Consider the following 21,884-nt stretch of genomic DNA (forward strand, 5'->3'; position numbering starts at 1 on the left):
TTCAGATGATGTGCACATGTACTTTTCCACTATTGCCGCGTTACTTCAATGGTCTTGTAAACTCTGCCTTTTGTGAAATTTACAAAATACTGACAATTGAAACAGATTTGGGTAACTACAGGGACAGTTGCACAATGAGAGGATGAATTGCTTGCTGCACTATTAAAGTAGCAATGTATGATCAGACATTCAGAGAATGAACACTAAACAAATGTATATCAAGGTGTCGCAGCCTTTTATTGGTAACATACAGTGATAATCGACTACACAAGGTGACAAAAAAATTATATTTATCGCATCAACTATTTAGAGTCTACTTAAATGAAACAAATATTTCATCCAACAAAATCACCTGTAATTGATAAACTATGACAAAACTTTCTAATCGTGGTGGCAAATCAATATCGCAATTATAATAAATTTCTTTATGTTTTTGTCCATAAAACGTCAAAATACAATATAAAATGTGCTTAACAGTAACAGACAACAAGATACAATCGGCATATTTGTGATAAATATGGATGCAACATATCCACAAGAGTTTGCGAGGATATGGAAAGGTGAATATATACTTCAAAATTGTTTAATTCATACATCAACAGTTCAAATGACTAAAACTGAGGAATAAATATGATGTGGATAAATGAGTATAAAAGTGATTTTTTTTTTCGACACTGAAGAGAAGAGATTTATATTTAATTAGCATACCACCATATAGGAGGTAGTAAAATTACTCCGAACATTCAACATCACATTTTGCTAAGCAAATACTTTACATAAAGTTAGTCTCAATATGAAACTTTCATGAATTCACTCTGGCAACCATTTTGTATTGAAATCTTGACGAATTTAAAGCTCACCACATTCCTTCACTAAGTAAAATACCAACACCAAAAACCCCTCAAAAAATTGCATTGATATAGTCATTACATTTTTTTTTCAAAAATTCATTTCAAATCTATTCGATGATTATCAAGTTTCAAAAGTCCTAACTCTACAAACATGGAAGCTATCAAAAAATTGAATAGAACAATTTTCTGACAAAAATAGCGACTAAATTTAGAAAATTTTGACAAAAAGCTGTTTATTATATGGCCAACTGTATTAACTTGATGGTTTGTCATGGACACAAGATCTTACTAAAAATACAGGTTTAATCATTGAGTGTGGTACAGCGCAAGAGTTAAAACGAGAAAAATGTGTAAAGAATTTGCATGTTATTCTTCTGCATTTTTTTTTTGTGAATTGTTGTAAACCTTAAGGAATTGCATGAACAAATCCCTTGAGAAATTATTTCAACATCGCAACAGCATGATTAAGCGTGTCACTGTTTTTAGTTTACTTTTTTTGTTCGAATCGAATGTTCTTATCCATAATTACACTAGATAATGGTTACAGTGTACTGATTTAATTTGAAATTAATAATACATTCGTACAGTTTGTTTTTAGAAAGGGTTGGTCTTCTGTTATTGCTGGACAATTTTATTAATAAATGTTGGCCAAATTATGCATTTAATGTCCATATACCAATGACATTTAAGGGAATACTACTTGACTCGTATAAATACAATAAAATTAACGAATGTCAGTTTTTTTCAAAATTAGTAAGATTGCTGTCTGAAGCAAAATTGATTTTCGTATACATTTATAACTTTCAAAGACAAATATATATCAAAACGAGTAAAATGTGTTGAGATTCTATTTAATTTGATATGGTATGGAAGAAAGTGCATCAGCAGCCATAATGGACCTAGCTTGATAAGTACAGGTAGTGGTTAAAACCAGCCTCAAATCTAGTGTGGAACCCTGTAAACCTATTCCGAAAAAAGTTTAATTTAAGAATCATATACAACCACACTAAGTTTGACGCCATAATGAATATCAATTTGTATTTATATTCTAGACGATGACATTTCTACGGACTCGATTTTCGTGGACAGACATTCAGCACCACTCGTTAGACTGGGAATAGTTTGGTGTTAAAAATGAAATTATACAAATTCTTGCAATACTTAGACAAATTGGAAGAGCTATCATCTTTAAAATGTTTTGTGGCAGTTATTAATATTCAACAAAAGGAAACCTGGTTTAATTAAATAAACACCTCTATACCGTAAAGGTTACAAAACATTAATGTGATGGTACTATAGAAATTCATTCTTTCAATGTGAAAAATAGACACCTCAATAAGGCTGGGAGTGCTAACTAAATGATTCAAGGAAATCTATAGAAATCATTGCCATGAAACAGTACTGAGAGAATTTTATTTGGCAATGTGGCAGACAAAGATTTAATAATGTATGTATGATTAGAGATATTTCATTTAAATAAGAATAGAACAAAAGATTCTCATTTGTAATTAATTTGTTTTATAAGATTGTGTACTAATTTTTATAACCATTGAAGTTGATATGCGATGACCCCATTCTGCGAGAGTAATGAATACTATGGATGCGAGTCGGTAATCACAGAAAAGTTCAATGATAGAAATGAGCAAGTTTAACCTTTTAGATGATATAAACGTACAATACAAGCCCTATAAATAAATCTCAGCTGAAAAAAAATATAGCAATTCAATTTTTCACCTATGAACTTTTCACCTATGAACTTCAAAAAATATCTTTGTCGCTTGTCAACTTCATCTATGAACCTCTGGATTAACAAATTATGAGTGTGGTCCCAAATATTTTAAGAGATCAGAAAAAATACCAAAATTACTTCACATTACAATTTTCTGAACAAAATAGAATTTATCACTGGGTGGGTATTTTTAGAACATTTTCACTACAAGGTTACATTGCATTGTGGGTACACATATGACACGAGGTAAGCAATTTATCTTAAACTTGCAATGCAATATGGGAATAACTGGCATACAATGAACAAGGTAATCATTAACATTGTGTCGGCTTTAAGGGGTTAGCATACGTTCAATGTGTTTTTTTTCAATATTTTTTTATTTTAAATTATTGATGGTTATGACAGTATCTATGACTGTGCTTTTATTCTAAACAAAAACTCCATTTTATAAGGCATATTTCGACGTTTTTTTTGATTGTTTATAAACACAGACGTCAAGTTATATATCGTGTCTCAATATAGTAGGGCAAAGACCTGTAAAAACTACTAGATAATCTTCGCTAATAACTAGCAGACCAACATTTCAGGTAAATCATAACATTTTTTTTTTTTTTGGTACAAAAACAAGTTCCATATTCAGCATTTTCCCATAACCATTGCAAGCAGAGCCATTCTCACGTACATTCCGCATTCTGCTTGACGGAAATAAGCCGCTCTAGGATCAGAGTCAACAGCCGGACTGAAAAAGACGAAAGCAAAATACTGAGTTACAACACATCCTCTAAATCCACATAATAGAGAAAAATTCCACATTGACACCAATGAGCTTTATTAGCAAAATAACTTGATGACAGTGTGTGATAACTTGATGACAGTGTGTGATAACTTGATGACAGTGTGTGATAACTTGATGACAGTGTGTGATAACTTGATGACAGTGTGTGATAACTTGATGACAGTGTGTGATAACTTGATGACAGTGTGTGATAACTTGATGACAGTGTGTGATAACTTGATGACAGTGTGTGATAACTTGATGACAGTGTGGGATAACTTGATGACAGTGTGGGATAACTTGATGACAGTGTGTGATAACTTGATGACAGTGTGTGATAACTTGATGACAGTGTGTGATAACAGTGTGTGATAGCTTATAAAGAATGCACGCATGTACCGGTAGCTATACCATTTAACTTGCATCACTTTAAAACAGATGTGAGTACAATTCTAAAGCGTTTCAACTGAATGAGATCAAGGGAAATCACAATATGGCAGGTAGTGATACGTCCCCGAAGTCCTCAAGAATTAAGGGAAATTTGCTTAATTTATTCCTCAAAAATAAAACAGTCATACAGCAAATAGGGATGAAAATAGAGGGAGCCAGATGCTCCTACAACTTTCCCAAGGACCCTAGTTTAATTTTCCATGGGCCTGTTCCCACACATCAAAGTTTTATCTTTATATTATGCAAAATGCGTCACGAAGGCACGCTGACTCCTAGCGAAATATACATGCAAGGCCCCCTTCATTTCATGATGGTCTTCCAAGATTTTGTTCTGTACAATTCTACACTTTACTTAGATCCCTTGCAAATATGAATTTTAATATGCGTTGTACCAGAGGTACATTACTTGGGGTTTGCAACTACAGTGACATGATACCAAGATCCCGTCACAATCTCGCTCTCGCATAAGCGTTCCAACTCAGAAAAATGCGCATGCCCAAGGTAACTAGGATACTGAGATGTCCAGGTGGATCAAAATAGCTGCCCACGATATGACGGATTACGAGAACTATATTTTCTGTACATTTTCCATGTATTACATTTTTCACTGATAGTGGCAAGAAAAGTGTTATTTTTTCATTACAAACCTTGAACATTGATATATATCATGTCAGAAGGTCGTAGCCTCAGTCTCGCTATCTACGAGAAGAGACTTGAATGGGATCTTGACATGATGTCACCATACAGTACTATGCGAGTTGCAAACCCCAAGTAATGTACATTGTACCTCTGGTTGTACTCAAATTCAAATATTAACAGGTAGTCTCTAAAAAATTGGGGCAGCAAGTTAGCAAACTTGCTCAAAAATTCGTTAACTACATTGATTTTTTTACTAAAGAAGATGACTTACTATTTGAATCTAGTCATTTCTAAAAAAAACACAATATTTTAAATAACTTTATGAAGTTTCACAGAAAGTTTGCAAACTTGCTGCCCCAATACTTTCAAGACTTGCTGCAATTTAAAGGGGAGACTGCTATAATTCTGACCTGATTTCATTCACTCTTGGCAACGGATGCATCACCACCATCCTGTCTTTAGCACGGGTCATGATATGCGGAGTCAAGACAAAGTGACCAGCAACCTAGAAAATAAGACATTATAAATGAGAACATTACATTACACAAATCAAACAACTTGACACTGGCCTAGAGCTATAGCATACCAAGCTTTCAAAATCACAAAACATCTTACAGCAATTCCAGGCACTGATTTGACGCAGAAGTAGTGAAAGCGCTTGGAAAGAAGCTAAACTCTTAAAAATTACAGAGTATTCTGACTACATATGTGTAATATTAGTAGTATCAGTAAATATTGATGATAACGATGTACATTTTTAAAAGTAAGAGTTTTCATGAGAAAAAGCAAAAGCGTGGAAGTTAAGTCACCATCACGCTGTACTGCATGAACATACATAAACCGTAAACAGGGAGCATTTCATTAATGTTTTTAAGAGAGGAAGCCACAATTTGTCCCTGTGTACACTGTGGTTATTAAACTGCGTACATTTCCAGAAGCAGTAGCTACATTGTCAATTGCACTTTTATGATGCACATAGTGGCCACTGCTGACTAATTTGCATTCCAAGCCTCATTTTCATGTCCCCTGCAACGATACGTATGGCGAGCTACTGATATGTTCTATCAATGTGAAAGCTGGGCTTGAAAGTCAAATTTGTCGGTAATGGCCGCCACATGATAAAAGTGAATTGCACCATTTCACGTCAATTACACATTGGATAGACCCTGCACTGCAACGGTTTCTATTTTTTTAAAGCAGGTGCAGTTAAAAATCAACTACGTAATCAATTCTAGTTACATGTCAACATCGTCAAGACGTGAACGGAATGTAATACTGTACGACACATACCCTTTTATATTCGTCCTCTGTGTTGAATCTTTCTCTCTGTATACGCGTCATATATAAAACGTCAGTGCCTGGCAGCGCTTCTTCTATCGATGTATATTCCTCCTATTGAAATGTACAATTTTGATTACATGCATTTTTGTTGACATCACAAGTTTTTGCTGAATGAGCTTTTTTTTTTTTACTCTTTAATAGCTTGTAAATTTCTATTGCCCTTATGATTATTATAGGACCTAACAAGCACAAGTCTTGCAATAAATAATTCATGAAAAAAAATCTAGCCAAAGACCATTTATTCGGCTGAAGCCTTAGATTTCACCACGATTTACTGTATGTTGCGTGCCCTTAAACAATGATGAGATTCACTTCAGCTCATTTGCATCATCGAATCAGAACTCACGATAGAAACGACACATTACTTAATAAAATTAAAATGGTCCAATATAGAAATGAATGTGTCGCTAGCTTTTTCTCTGAATGAGCTTACTGACCATCCAAAGAAAGCGCTTAGTGCTGTATCTATATGGAAATAATGTGTTTGTTGCAACGAAGAACGGATCGAACAAGTACATATGTTATCAGTTTCGATAGTTTTGTCAGTTTACATAGTGTAATCTGTTTCAAAGTTTTTTTTTATTATACAATTCTGTCAATAAGTATTGTGTAACCTTACCTGGGCAATACCTTTCTCACTAACATAGTCATACACAGGTCGGGGCATTTTCAGATTGGCAGGGGACACGTAGCGTAGCTGGATTTTGTACAGTGTTAATAGACGAGCCAATGAATGTACAGTGCGACCGTGCTTCAGATCACCGACCATCGTGATCTGTAAAGAATATCAAAGACAATTGTAATTTGGAAATGGCATCAATATCAGCAAGATTATTCACTACACGGCAGGGCATGTCATTTAAATTTAGACTCAGGTGTGATCACTATCATTCTCGCAATTGAGATATTTTAATGAGATTTATGGAGCATAAGCTCACTTAATTGCATTTTCAAATGACAGGGCCTGACATGTCAGATGACAATTACATTAATCCTTGCTCACTGTGAACTTTCTTTTAAAACATGACAACCATATGTTGGAAATATCACTATGGATTGACCCAAGAATTAAATTAATACCATAAACCTCAATTTGTAAACTCGAAAAAAAGAATCAAGTTGTTCAGTTTAAAATTGACAGGAGATACGAGGGTTAATGTTTTGGGAAATAAATATTTTCATGTCAACAGATAGAGGTCTTTAATTACACTGATTGTCGTAATAAACTCCTCTGCACTTAGTAGTGTAATGCCTTGAACTTGAAGATTCTCAAAGTATTATACAACTTTTAACCAAGAAGTCTAACAGGCACCCACAATTGTATTTTTTTTTTTTAAATTTCAAAACACTTTTTGGCAAGTTGTTTGAACACCACAGTAATGTGCAAGTGATTGGAAATGGTAGACTAAAACATTCCAGCTGGAGTGACCTTATATTGCCGGTACTACACAGTTTTGGCTGCTTGTTATTGTTAACTGATTTGTAACTTGTACTGACAAATTTTGGGTACATTTTTAACCAATTTTTGCAAGACATCTCAGCTTTTCAAATTGTTACGTTGATGTCCATAGAGAGTCTATAATTGTGGTGCGAAACCTAGATGTAAAATTATGCACTTTAAAATTGGCGTTTCGTGATATTCCAGGAATCATAATACACCTCACAGATAGATGGCACGTTGTTACCAGTGAATAAATCTACATGTACTTACAGTCAAATTATTGACAGTACCGATTTCTTCTCTGATGGTGAAAACGTCCAACAATGCTTGCGTGGGATGTTCTCCTACGCCGTCACCAGCATTGATAACTGGTCTGGTAGCGTATCTTGCGGCATCACAGACGCTACCCGGTTGGGAATGACGTAGGACAATTACATCACTGTACCCTGCCATTGTCTGTATAGCATCTGTAAGACAAAGTACAAATCTGTTAGGGCTGATCTCATATTCAAACATGCGGGTCAAACCTATGAAAACCTATGAAAACCCAAACCGCCCTAAACCGCCCGAACAAAACCCAGTTTTGCGGTTTGGAAGTTTAAACAGTAGACAGTGCGGTTCAGGACGACCGCACGAATTTGCATAAAAACTGCGGTTCGAACTGATCTCATTCACACCTCATTCAAGCTGTTGTTTATTTTTAGGATTGACAGAGTTTACATTGCTTTTTGAAGACTAGATAGTTGTCTCTAAAATGTGTCGATTTATTGGTGCACAGTAGTCATTTTACCGTGTGCCTTGCCTAAAAAAACACTCTTTTATATATCGGTGAACAGCGTGCTGAATAAATTGTTTTGTTTTGATAAACTGTTATGCTCAAGTCTCAAATTGAGCAGAGGACGTGAATCAGACTTTTCATTGGGCTGGACAATTGATATGTATCAAAAGACGAACATTTGTTGATACAACGTTGCACTTGAGACTTACGCTACTGTGTTCAAGCCTTTACTACTGTTGTGCGTTCAATTTTCAGTTCTTTCAGGAGTGCGGCATCGCAAAATCCGGAAAAACAAATGCAGCGTACGCCATGAAAATTTATTTTGATTTGCTGCACATAGGTTATTTGCAGTTTTCTTATTCAATTTCTAGTGACACAAAGTATCAAAACAGAAAATTAAATTAAATTAAATGGACTCGCGCTGATTATTTACGGCTATTCATCTGCAGACGAGACTGCTAATAAAAAACGAACCCTGACCTCTGAAAATACCTTATTCATAGAGTGCCTTGTACCTAAGACCATCGCCCAGGGCGACATAGTGCACGTTGCGATATCGCAATCGATGCATGCTGGGTGACAAGGGGAAATCCAAGATGGCTGCGTTGAGAGCATGATTTTCTGCGGTATTTAAAACAACACCTCGCTGCCTACTTCGCCCACAGTCCCTCAAGGCACTGTGCTTTGATGTATTTTCTAAAATAATCGTTTATTTTCAATTAACCGTGGGTTCGAAATGTGTGCATTTTGTCACAGAAAAGTTAGATATCGACAGCGGTAAATACCCGTAATTTCCCCGCAATGCCGTCAGCTGACAATGTTACAGTGGTCGTAGCGCCAGAGTCGTAGCATTAGCCCAGACTTTAGTTTTGACACAGTGATAGAGGGACTGTGGTTTTCAGATGCCTTCATAGAAAACAATGTTGCCATTATCGATTTAATACTTTCATCATATTTTGATAACTCGCAGTCTCAGACTTTGCAAACTTAACCAAAAAATGTGTTCTATGAATTTTTGAACTGACATGGACACAAAACTGACCGTACTTTTTGCAGACAAAATGTACCAGTTCGCTCCATGGATAAACATATTTTACTGACTATGCCAAATATATATATAACGTAAGTAATTTATCCTAAGAAGCTGCTCATTAAAATTCTAGTGCATCTTTTCCCTGTTCTGTTTCAAACATTAATTTACCATATATATCACAATAGAGAGGGTTTATGGTATCACTTGATTCACATTTAATGACAAAATATAACAAACCATCACGTCTGTAATTAATTCCAGATAAATTGAATAACAATAACAATTGTATTGACTTGTACCAAAATGTAAGTTGTGGGAAACTGATTATTATTACCAATCACAGAAATAAATATAATTTTCATCACATTTATAAATGACATGATGTAAATAGATTTGTGAAACAAATGCAAGTTTGTTTTCATTAGCATTTACATGTACAAGACTTGCAGAGAAAAAAAAAAAAAATCGCTGCTGTAATTCTTAACACTTCAAAATATAACACTCAGTATGAACATGGAGCTCCATAGTATACATCTTATTTTTTTTCCTACTGAAACCAGGCTGAAACAGTATTGTAAGAAAAACCTAGGTTTCCCAAGGTCTGTCTTCTTTGTTCTCTGTTGTTTGTTTTCAGTGGGGGCGTTAATGGGCAGTTAATCCAGAGGTTAGGTTCAAACCTACTACTAATTTGCATATTGTAGGTCGAGTAGGTCTGAATAGGGCAGGCCGGTTTTACCCAGGTTAACCCAGGTTTGAGCCAGGTGTTTGAATATGAGATCACCCCTTAACACTAAATATTATTTTCAAGTTATGTTTGGCATTTCTCGAGATTCAATATCACTTTTGTCTTAAAAGAATTTGTACGTGGACATTGTAAGGGTAAGCAGAAACTATACGCCAGGTTTACAGTGTTCAAACTAAGAATATGGCTAATATCTGAGAGGAGCAAAACAACCACTCAACGGAATATAGTCATCAATGGTGATTTACAGCGAGTGTAAAGTAATAATATTTCCTTGATAAGCACTGTATGATATTTACAATAGTGCAATAAATTATTTTCATCATAAACAGCCAGATGTTTGTTCTGAGTTTTGGTGTACACTTACAGCTTGGATTTAAAAAAACAACAGGAGCTTGAGTTTACCCACTTATCTTAACTTTGCGATGCATACATTTTGGTTTCTATTCTACATTTATACATTGACACTTGCATTTCCTCGCATTTTACTGAGACGCTATAAACCATGGAAAAAAAATCTTAAGTCTGGGGAGAGCTGTATTAAGTGACAGCAGCGACCAACCACAAGAAATCAGAATCTTAATATAAGGAGTACCTTAAGTTTCATCAAAACTTGAAAACAAAAGATGACGAAAGTAGGTCTCACCTTGTAGTGTTTCTCCTTTTTTATGGGATGATGCGCTTTCATTAAAATTCAACACTGTACCACCTAATCGATACATGGCAGCCATGAATGAACTACTGGTTCTAGTACTGGGTTCATAGAACATACTGGCCATCACTTTACCCTGAAAACAAAAACAAGAAAATTCAATTAACACTGATTTTTTATTCATACCTCCAATACATAACTTGGTCAATTATTAAAACTGTATATTCATAGAAACTGGTCATCGGTAAATTTGTAAAATTTAATAATGTTGCAGTTTCTAGTACTTTTACAACTATATTTACCTTAAGAATATAGTCCAATGATCTGTCTTTCTGTACCATTATCCTCATGTGGTGGGCCACATTGAACAAATGATGCAACTTGAAAATAAATAAATAACATTGTGAGAGTCAGAGTCAACAACATGGCATTCTTAACATTTTCACAACCAGAATTTCTCACTCTAATTTTTCTGCACTTTCTTTCTTGTATTTTTCAATATGTCTGGGAATTGATCCTTAATTTTGGAGCCAAGAATTTGAGTCAATACACCTTAATGTCTAGATTCCCCTGAATAATTATGGTTTGTAATGCGAGACGTGACAATGTAAAAACCTGCGGTTTATTCAAAACCCATTCATTTAGCCAATTTACTAGCGAGTTTTCAAATCGACTGCCCCAATACTTCTGAGACTCGCTGTAACAATATTCTTCTAATAACATTATATTCATACTCAACATGTATTATCATGTATTTTAAAGTACCGGTAAAAATTTGTACCAAAATATAAATCAAAAATTGTACAAATCCAATAATTTATAATAAATTGGTACAAAACTTGTTTGAACTGATCTGAAATAATGTCATCTTGGCGATGCTCACGAAATATTTGGATTGTACAAACCTGTTTGTTTACCTAATCATACCGACCAGAAAGTCGGTGGAAATAATAAATTCCATTTATTACTCGTAGGCTTAAGATTACAGCCCCAATCGGACACTGTAAGGGAATATACCCTGTTCACAAAGAACACCTTAGGGTAGCATTCCCTAGAGAAAAAAAAATCTCTCCATAGAGGCCACCTCGCATGCGGGGTGGTCACGCTTACGAGGTGTGATCCGATAATCCCACAAATGTTTCCGCTGCCACAACGAGCCGCCGGAAGCTTGTGGGGAGGTGGGTGTGTTCCACGAACTTTCTGGTAGGTATGATTAGGTAAACAAACAGGTTTGTACAACCCTAATAGTTTACCTACCAGAAAGTCCATGGAAACAAGTCATTGAAAATGACAGTCCCCGTTAAGTTCTCCTTGTGCTAGTCATATTAAAGCGGAGGGGTTGTCGCGAGTGTGTCCTTGAAACTTGAGTTCCAAGTGGCGTATACAACAGATTGTTTATTTACATCAAAACATGTGTTTCGTGTCATAGTAATATGGCCAAAAATAAAAACAGCCGTTATTCGGCCATCTTTGATCTGATTATGAAACACACTGATATGTATGATGTATGTGCCAAATACGAATGAAAATGGTACATAAATTGTGGAAATATAGTAGTAAGGCCAAAAAGTCAGATGGCTGTCAATCGGCCATCCTTGACCAGATTTTGAAACAAATTGTCATGGACATGCATCCTAACCTGTATAAGTACATGTATGTGCCAAATTTGAATGAAAACTGACAAAGCACGTCCAAGATACCGCATAAAAAAAAAACAAGATGCCTGCCAGTTGACCATCTTTGATCCAATTGCGAAATAAATCGTCATGGACATGTATTCTAACATGTATAATCTATGTACCAAGTTTGAATGAAAACTGACAAAGCATGTCCAAAATACAACATTTTCAAAAAACAAGATGGCTGCCAGCCGGCCATTTCGAATCGTTAAACCACTGCATGTGCACATGTCCCACATAAAGTACTAGACACGTGCAAAGAATGAACGTAATCAGTCCAAGCGATTCTGAGATACGACGACGGACGGAGACCGAACGGGGACTAATAAAAAATTCCATTTATTACTCACAGGCAGAGTAGCATGCTCACTGGAGGTGGGGAAGCTCCGACAGCTGAAAAGTATATTTTTCGACCTCAAAAAGGAAGGTCCAAAATCAAAAATGAGAAATCTAAAGCTACTCACCGACAAGGAGTCTAGTCCCAGGATAAAACCAATTAGGCGACTCTCCAGGGACCAGGTGCCCGAGGCTAGATCCCCAATTTAGGGAGGCTACTAAAGCCGGTCCACTGAACAATAAATAGGGCCCCCAACAATTTTAATGCATTGAAACAGTATATTGCTCGGGTTCGATAGCGCTGAACAAAAACCGGTAGCGTCAAGCAAAGGAGGCTGGTTTTGACTGAAGGCACTATCGCGCTAATGCTTCCGCGCATAGAGCCCCTTGGTGGTGCGGGCTGGGTTAGCAAACAGTCTGACCCTTCACCACTGGACCCAACCTGTAGAGGCCCTCCTGCAGTGCTGAGAGGTTTCTCAGGTAATAGTTAATGAAGACATTCTGAGATCTCCAGAACCCTGCTCGAAGCACCTGCTCGAGCGAGGCCCCAGACATCAAATCCAATGAGTTAGCTACCCCGCGCACCTCGTGTGCCTTCACCTGGTGGCGTTCCAAACGGACCGATGAAGAAGCAGTTAACCAATACGCTTCTACGACCATATCAACAATCCACCGCGAAATGGTGATATTCGAAGCAGGGTGGCTCTGTTTGCCCGCCTATAACAGACAAACATGCGCTTCTCACTGCTCCTAGACACCTTGGTGCGGTCGTAGTACCAGCTCAGAGCTTGGACCCGGCATAGAATCCATTCCAGACGATCCTCCTTGCCCACTATGCAAGTGTGGCATAGGATGGCAGTTGGCTGGGATTCCTGGCAAGAAATCCCAGCCGAGTCTTCAAAATAACCAACGAGTTCATAAAGGAGGCACATCCGCCACTAAAGGACAGGGACCCTATCTCTGAGCACCGCCTACATGATGCTAGAGCCAACAAGAAAACTGTTTACCTAGTGACAATTCAGCGTCTGCCTTATCCATAGGCTCGGAGGGGGGGGGTGTCGTAACGCTGTTAGACCAACGACAAGTCCCAGTCAGGAAAATTAGCTAGCCCCTTGGCGCGTGGACCCTTCGAGCGGAAAGACTAATCAGTTGTAACATAATAGAACTCAAAACCAGTTTCAGTCCAACAGATTCTATAAAACTGGGAATACAATGTAAAACTGACCGATATCCAAGAATTGTCGATATAGATTTTCCTTGATCAAAGATATAGGAAACAATCGGCTACCTCGCTAATAGAGGGACTGAGATGATCAGTCTCCCTTCCGTCACACCAGTCAATATACGGTCTCCATCTGGAATCGTACAAACGTCTGGTGCCATCCGACTGTGCCAAAGCAAGGAACCTGGACAACTCTGCAGAAAAGCCTAGTGCTTGCACGAGTTTATTGATCACCTCCACGAGCGAATATGGAATAGCACGGGGCTTATCGGTAGAGTGCCATCCGGCTGGGACAACAGACCCGGAAGATCCGGCAACCCCATGGAAGACTCGACTAGAAGTTCCAGCAACACTGGGAGCCAGAACTTCACAGGCCAATAGAACACCACCCAAGTCAGGAGACAGGTGGGCTCGAGTCACAACTTCTCCAACACTTGGTGCCCAGTTGAAAGTGTGAAAAGTGCAAGCGCTTGTCTCCGGGAGGAGCGACATGAACGTCGTGAGCTAGGCATTCCAGTGATTGGCAAACAGAACTACCTGGGGCATGTCCCAGAGACAAAATTGTCGGTCCGCCACCCATTGGGGGGGGGGGGGGGGGGGGGACTGCCACTTGGTGTTCTGGAACCAAAAACATCTCGAGAATGCGCCCGCTGCTGTTGCGTATCCCTGGAAGGTGGTAAGCCGAAAGCTCAACCTGGTTATCCAGGCACCAAAGAAAAATCTCCTCCGCTAGCTTTGACAATGTGAGGGAACGCTTCCCTCCCTTCCTTGATGTACGACACTGACGTGTTGACTGTCCGAAGCAGGACTCTGGTGGTGTGCAACTTCCTGAAAAAAAAATTTCAGACAGTAGGACGGTCTGCAACTAATGTGGCGGTCCAAATATGCGAACGGCCACGTCCCCTTGGACCCTCAGATGACCGCCCCCTCCCTGGGGAGACGCATCTGTAATGAGAGTCAGCGGATCTAGGGGTGTTCCTCTTTCCAAGTACCATGCGTCCTTCCGGCAAAGAAGGGCTGTCATCCCTTGGTCGGACGATTAAACCCTGAACGTCAGGTTCCGCATGTGGATCCTGTAGTCCAGTGAGCACTTCTGAATCGGAAGAGACCGGAGAGCTGCTAACGGAACCAGATGACGAATTGTAGTCATTTGCCAAAATGCTGCATCAGTTCGCGCATCAACACTGATCCCGTCAACCGGAGTTGGCTGGCGAGCTCTACCAGAGAGCCGCATCGCTCTTGCATAGGGCGAACGTGCCCATTCTCCGTGTCGAACTACATACCCAGAAAAACCAGGCTGGACGACGGTATTGGGTTGGACTTGGCAATGTTTAATAAAAAAAGCCCAACTCGTGCAGGAGCACCTGCGTCAACTCTGGTGAAACCATACGGTGCTGTGCACTGACAGAAGTACCGAAGCCGGTGTTTCCATCCTGAAGCGCTTGAGTTCCACAAACCGGTTCCGCCGACTGAGGTCTAGGACTGGACGCCAACAACCAGCGAAGGGCGTACTTACTACCTGGGCTGCCTTGCAGTTTTGGTTTGAACCATTGACCAGACGGACTAGCTACCTTGGCCAACAGAGACGATTGCTTCAATTGGATCCGCTGATCTTCCGTAACCACCCAACCGTTTACTGCATCCACTAACTGGCCCCTAAATAGCCGGTCACGCCCCCCCAAAGCCTTCTCCGCAGGAGATCAAACTCGTCTCCAAGGATAGGCACACAGACCCAGAACTGCCTCATGCTCAGCCGAAACCGCTCCTGCCAAGAGGACAATATGGACTTGCAGGATATCGCACATAGCGACTCTCTGCGCCGCCAGGAACTGGCCCATCTGCCCAAGGTTTGTTGCTGAGCATCCAGACAGTCGGAACTTAGCAAGGTGAGCTGACACTCTAATGCTAGAGAAACCCATTCTAAAAAAAGTTCCGCCCATAAAGCCCTATGTACTAGTAGGCTCTGGTGCCGGTCAAATGACCACAAAACGTGGCCTTCCCAATCTGCACTACACGCCTTAACAAAAGTATGGTTACCGGGACCCGTGGAGACGGCTGGGTTACCGCGCGAGTGTCCCACTCAGGGGAACCATCGACAGTTCGTGTAGCCCCAATGGGGAATTAATTGACCGAACGAAAGGCATTGGACGTGACCGCTTCGAAACCAGGTTCAAGCTGTTTGTCCTTTTCCCCTGAAGGGTACCAATAGCCCCCTCCAGCGCCCTCTGAGCCCCCTCCATAGTCTGAGTCACACGAGGTGCCCAGGGGAGTTGGCCGGCGGACGTAGTCTCCACGCCGGCAGTGAGAGAGGAGAGCGCCGAGAGGGAGATTTCCACTGGCCCGTGCAAAACAAGAGTCTCATGGCCGTCACTGCACGGTTCACAAGCTGCGACCTTAACTGCATATACAGAATATAAGGGAAGCTGGACAGCTGGGCTCCGGTTGGTTGGGTATCCTGTGACTGTCCCGCCAAAGTGGGGACGAGAAACGACAAAGCCCTTGCCCCCCTCCTGTCGGGGGTGTGGTCGCTGTCCCTCATAAGAGGGTTGCATACCAACACTGGAGCCAACCTGCTTCGCACCTGAGCCATAAATCACAAACCCCATTAAGGCAGTCCCTGTCCCTGACACAATTAAGACAGGGGTGACAACACATATGGGAGCAGAAGCGAATAGCAGGAAGAGCACGTCTTACGTTCCGTCTGAGGCGGGACGTTCTTCGTCTTTTTTTGAGACTTGGGCATATTAGAGTCCGCAAAAATTACGAAAGTGAGACAGAAAAAGGAACGAGTAAAAACCTTTACCGTAATGAGTCGATCACCACACTAGATACTGTGTACTCTAGATAACTGTAACCTGTCTTTCGTCGTGTTTGTAACGCAGAGCGTAAAAATATAGCAGCCGTTGCTAAGCAGAAACGAAAGGGAATATCGGATCACACCTCGTATGCGCGCGGGGTGGCCCCTTAAGGGGAGGTCTTTTTTTCTATAGGGAATGATACCCTAAGGTGTTCCATGTGAACAGGGTATATTACCTAATAGTTTCCGATTGGGGCTGTAATCTGTAGTTAAGCCTACGAGTACTAAATGGAATGTATTATTTCCACGGACTTTCGGGTAGGTGATGTAGTAAACTAAGACAAACGTGCATTTCTAGAAATACTAGTGCAAAATAAAGTCTGTGTCCATCTTGTTGTTTTTTCTATAGAATGCACGTTTGTAAGAGTGGACTATTGCTTTTTTAAATAGTGTGATAACTTTATTTTGAATGTATTATATTCTACTATACCATTGAATGAAGTAAGTACACGGGCCGAATTTCACCATGCACAGAGTAGCTTATTGCTTATCTTATTTAATCCTTGACAAAACACATATCTTACCTGGTCTTTGGTGAGCTTTGTCGCAGTCAGGATATGTTTACCAACCAGGCCGTGATTTGGGTAATGAGGCAACAGCACAATGCCGGGAGCTTGTCCATGATGACTTGGCGGTGTGATGCTGGCACCGCGGAAAGGAACCACATTGTGCTCTATCGGTGTTAGTGGTGCCTCTGAACGGTTAAAAAAGCCCATTTTAGTACTGCTAGCAGATGGAAACACAGTGGGGGATGATGGAACGGAATGCAAGGGTGATAAAAGCGGTTTGTTAGTGGTTAAAGAAGGCAGACGAGACGACAGTGATGGTATTGGAAACGTAGGAGTGGGAGGTGGGGCATGAGGAATCGTATCAGAATAGAGCGAGTCTGAATGAGGAAAAATAGAAGATGATAGTATAGAAAGATTATGGCAGATTGTGCGAGTATGAAATAAAACCAAGAAATATACAAGTAAGTATATTGACATGTAATTTAAATAACGACATAAACAAGTAAACTCAAAGTAAACGTATACTGTTTGCAGTGGCTGACGAGAAGACGTGCAGTGATGTGTAGCGAGACGTTTTTGTGCTGTATGCGAGTGTCTATTTGTATCAGGCCAAGCAGTACACGTTTACTCTGATTTCACTTAGCTTTGACAATGCAGTGTGTTCAGTCTTTTACTTGCTTTACGCCCGTTTTAGAAAACAAGTTTTTTAAACATGCATGTCAACGGACGCATGATTTTTAACCATTTCACCAACAGACCTATCTTTTATCCCACCCAAATTATTTAGCACTTTTTTCTTGCATTCTTCAATATGTCTGGAAATGAACCCCATTTTTGGAGCCAACAGACAAAATTTTAGTCAATTTTCCCCAAAAAATTTGGCTATTTTTGTCCCAACATTCTGAAGGGAAACAAGTCATTGTCAATGACACGTCCCCGTTCCGTTCATATTTGAGTGACATATACATTCAAAGCAGATCATGACCGAAATGCACCTGCATATGTACAACACATTGTGCTAAATCTGAACAAAATCCATCCATGCATGACTGAGATCCGGTTCTGGAATTGTGAAAATATGTGATTTTGATGCATTTTCGGCCTTAAAATGGCCATCATTCCGCTATTGTTAAGCAGATCATGAAACAAATGCACATATCTATTTGTGACATGATGTACCATGTGTGTGTGAAGTTTGAACTTGATCAATCCAGACATGTCTTGGATACGGATCCAGAACTGAATTTTTTAACAAAATGGCCGCCAGTCGGCCATTTCGAACTTGATCCGAAAAAAAAAAAGACGTGCATCAAGGTCCTATTATGTTTAATGTATGTACCAAATTTGAACAAAATCCATCCATGCATAACTGAGATACGGGTCCGGAATGGTGAAAATGTGCGATTTCAATGCATTTTCGGCCTTAAAGCGGCCGCCATTTGGCTATCGTTAATGAGATCATGAAACAAATGCACATACATATTTGTGACATGTTGTACCTTGTGTGTGTGAAGTTTGAACTTGATCAATCCAGACATGTCTCGGATACGGATCCAGAACTGAATTCTTTAAAACAAAATGGCCGCCAGTCGGCTATTTCGAACTTGATCCGAAAAAAAAATGACGTGCATCAAGGTCCTATTATGTTTAATGTATGTACCAAATTTGAATGAAATCCGTCCATGCATAACTGAGATCCGGGTCCGGAATGGTGAAAATGTGCGATTTCAATGCATTTTCGGCCTTAAAGCGGCCGCCATTTGGCTATCGTTAATGAGATCATGAAACAAATGCACATACATATTTGTGACATGATGTACCTTGTGTGTGTGAAGTTTGAACTCGATCAATCCAAGCATGTCTCAGATACGGATCCAGAACTGAATTCTTTAAAACAAAATGGCCGCCAGTCGGCCATTTCGAACCCGATCCAAAAAAAAAATGACGTGCATCAAGGTCCTATTATGTTTAATGTATGTACCAAATTTGAACAAAATCCGTCCATGCATAACTGAGATCCGGGTCCGGAATGGTGAAAATGTGCGATTTTGATGCATTTTCGGCCTTAAAATGGCCGCTATTCGGCTATCATTAATGAGATCATGAAACAAATGCACATACATATTTGTGACATGATGTACCTTGTGTGTGTGAAGTTTGAACTCGATCAATCCAAGCATGTCTCAGATACGGATCCAGAACTGAATTCTTTAAAACAAAATGGCCGCCAGTCGGCCATTTCGAACCCGATCCAAAAAAAAAAATGACGTGCATCAAGGTCCTATTATGTTTAATGTATGTACCAAATTTGAACAAAATCCGTCCATGCATAACTGAGATCCGGGTCCGGAATGGTGAAAATGTGCCATTTTGATGCATTTTCGGCCTTAAAATGGCCGCTATTCGGCTATCGTTAATCGGATCATGAAAAAAATGCATGTGCATATGTCCCATATAAGGTGTGATGTATGAGTGAAGTTTGAACATAATCGGTCCATGCATGTTCGAGATACAGGTGATCACGGACGCACGGACGCACACAGGGCAAAACATAAGTCCCCGTTTTCGGACTCCGTCCGAACGGGGACTAACAAATACTGTCTGAATTATTGTAAATGAAGATGTAGTGTACACAACACAAACAAAACTGTCTCATAACAGAAAATGACTGATTCAACACTACAATGAATGTCACAGTATTCTCAAACACCATGCATCGGGAGTTATATGCAGACAATTGTATAATTTTCATCACGATTCTTTTATGTCATTTCTCCACTTACCAATCATCTGGTCACCAGATCCGGCCGGTAGACTTGTACGATGTATCCGCGGTGGTAGTGAGAATCTATCAACTGAAGTAATCTTTTTAGGGGAGCAAGGAGCTGATGTAGTTCCGCCCCCTGTAGGTGGGACTTGAACAGTGAGTGGGGCAGGTAACCCAGCTGGGGTGGCTCTGACATCTTGACCAAAACCCGGTGGCACCAAAATCTATGATTGAAACAGAGTACCAAATAAACTTATCACTTAGAGAGCATTTAATAGTAAACAATTTAGCTAATTACAGACTCTTGAATTTGCAATATCACTTTGGATGATCTGCGGAAAACCTTCCACTGACCCCTTTTGACAAAGGTTTGGAAGTCCACCTAAAATAAAGTTATGCAAAAATCAAAATATACAAATAGCTAGGAATGATTATAACACCAACAAATTGTTGGTTTCGCAGGTGGTTGTCACCTTTTTGGGACTACTTTATTGCATGCATCAAAATACATACTTATGTAATGGTGTTATGTCAACTGATCACCCAAGTGTATTGATATGCAAAAAGTAGTGCCGTCGATGCAACTAAAAATGGTGGGATAAATTAAACAAAAAGTTAAACATGATGTTTCATGTGTTTCTGAGTCAACACTTCACCGATAAAAAAAAAAACGCAATATTCATCCTACCTGTCCATCTATGTAAGCTACTTCATTTCTCATTACAACTCGTCTGACCGTACCATGAACACGACGACCAGCAAATGGCGTCCATTTAGCTTTACTAAATTTAGTATGCTGCGGTATGATCCATTCCTCGTCCAAATCAACTTCAATATAAGTGTCCTTCTGTTCTGGCAAATTAAATATCTTTCTTGGATTGTTGTACAAACGATCAACAATATCCTGAAATACAAAAATTACATTTGTAAGTAAAACAAGCAGCCTGTTGGCCGAGATAGCTTTGCTGGTCGCAATGAACATTTCAATTAATAACAGAAGATATCATTAGAAAATGAACAATATGTACAAGTATCAAAATCACTTTTTACCAAGAACATTCACCAAAAATAGAGAATGTGAGATTTTGACATGAAATGAACAAATCTGAGAAAGAACCATCCAAGGTACTTGCATATCAAATTTAAAAACATTCTGACTTGTGGATTCGAAGATGAAGTTGAAATTGTAAAGTTGACGACGCCGGACAAATGGTAATATGAACAGCTCCGCTGTATCGACTTTGTCAACAGCGGAGCTTAAAAGTACTGTCTAATTTTAACTATAGTGGCTTTATTTACTAAAAGGAAATCAATGATGGTAAGATTATGTATGTAGATGGATTAGAAATGTGGTGGCTAATAATGGTAAGTTGTCTCAAGTAATCACTATTTTATTAATGAAGCCCAACAAAATGACACTTCCCATGGTGCATCCCACCTTAATACTGTAAAACGTGTCTTTTTCGTGAGCATTTCTTTTTAGAGAATTTAGCGAGAGAACTAATTCGCTAATTCAAGATGTCGCTAATGACTTTATTATATAATCAAAATGGCCAAGGCTTGGGGATTTGTATACAGTGATCCGGAACATAAAAATCTGGGCGTTTCCTAATTACACTTGACAGTTTCTCTTTGTTTTTATGGAGGTGATAACTGCGCATTTGTTTTGGCATGCAACAGACAAGTATTGTGAAAACAGGAAATCAACAATGACAAGAGCAGATTTTACTACAATTCATTTTCAACATGTCTTACAGTATGCTCACAGATGTGACAAAAAAAAAATCTGTTGAACTCGTGTAGGAATTTGTCTTTCAAGCATTGCTCCAGATCTGTAATAGATTTCCATTTTGTCCCAGGGGTAATCACAAGAATGACTTTGCTCTTTATGTATTCATCTAAGAATTTCGCTAAGTGGCTCTTACATCAATTGTCAGTCTCCCCTCGTGTACTGCAGTCAGTAACAGTGGTAACATGGTCTCTAATCCTGGGAATCCAGGGGGAGGCTTTGCACTGTTTTTCTCATCTTCAGTATGTGGAGCTGAAATTTGAAAAAAAAAACATTTTTAAAGAAATTAAATAT

At 39.3% G+C, this 21,884-nt stretch overlaps 1 protein-coding gene across 1 annotated transcript in view; it reads right to left on the reverse strand.

Annotated features, from left to right (window-relative positions):
- Positions 1-218: 218 nt before the first annotated feature.
- LOC100373224 (multifunctional protein CAD-like) overlaps positions 219-21,884 on the reverse strand; it is a 69,813-nt gene continuing 48,147 nt past the window's right edge. The window contains exons 29-39 of the mRNA XM_006819504.3: positions 21,727-21,842; positions 20,490-20,705; positions 19,818-20,025; positions 17,050-17,411; positions 10,734-10,811; positions 10,426-10,567; positions 7,497-7,693; positions 6,405-6,560; positions 5,735-5,836; positions 4,855-4,949; positions 219-3,319 (exon numbers count right to left, since the gene is read on the reverse strand). Of these exons, the coding sequence (XP_006819567.2) occupies positions 3,217-3,319; positions 4,855-4,949; positions 5,735-5,836; positions 6,405-6,560; positions 7,497-7,693; positions 10,426-10,567; positions 10,734-10,811; positions 17,050-17,411; positions 19,818-20,025; positions 20,490-20,705; positions 21,727-21,842 (1,775 nt within the window). The 3' untranslated portion in view covers positions 219-3,216. The remainder of the gene's footprint in view (positions 3,320-4,854; positions 4,950-5,734; positions 5,837-6,404; positions 6,561-7,496; positions 7,694-10,425; positions 10,568-10,733; positions 10,812-17,049; positions 17,412-19,817; positions 20,026-20,489; positions 20,706-21,726; positions 21,843-21,884) is intronic.

This window comes from Saccoglossus kowalevskii, chromosome 18, assembly GCF_978046115.1.
Source record: "Saccoglossus kowalevskii chromosome 18, keSacKowa6.1, whole genome shotgun sequence".
Taxonomy (NCBI): Eukaryota; Metazoa; Hemichordata; class Enteropneusta; family Harrimaniidae; genus Saccoglossus; species Saccoglossus kowalevskii.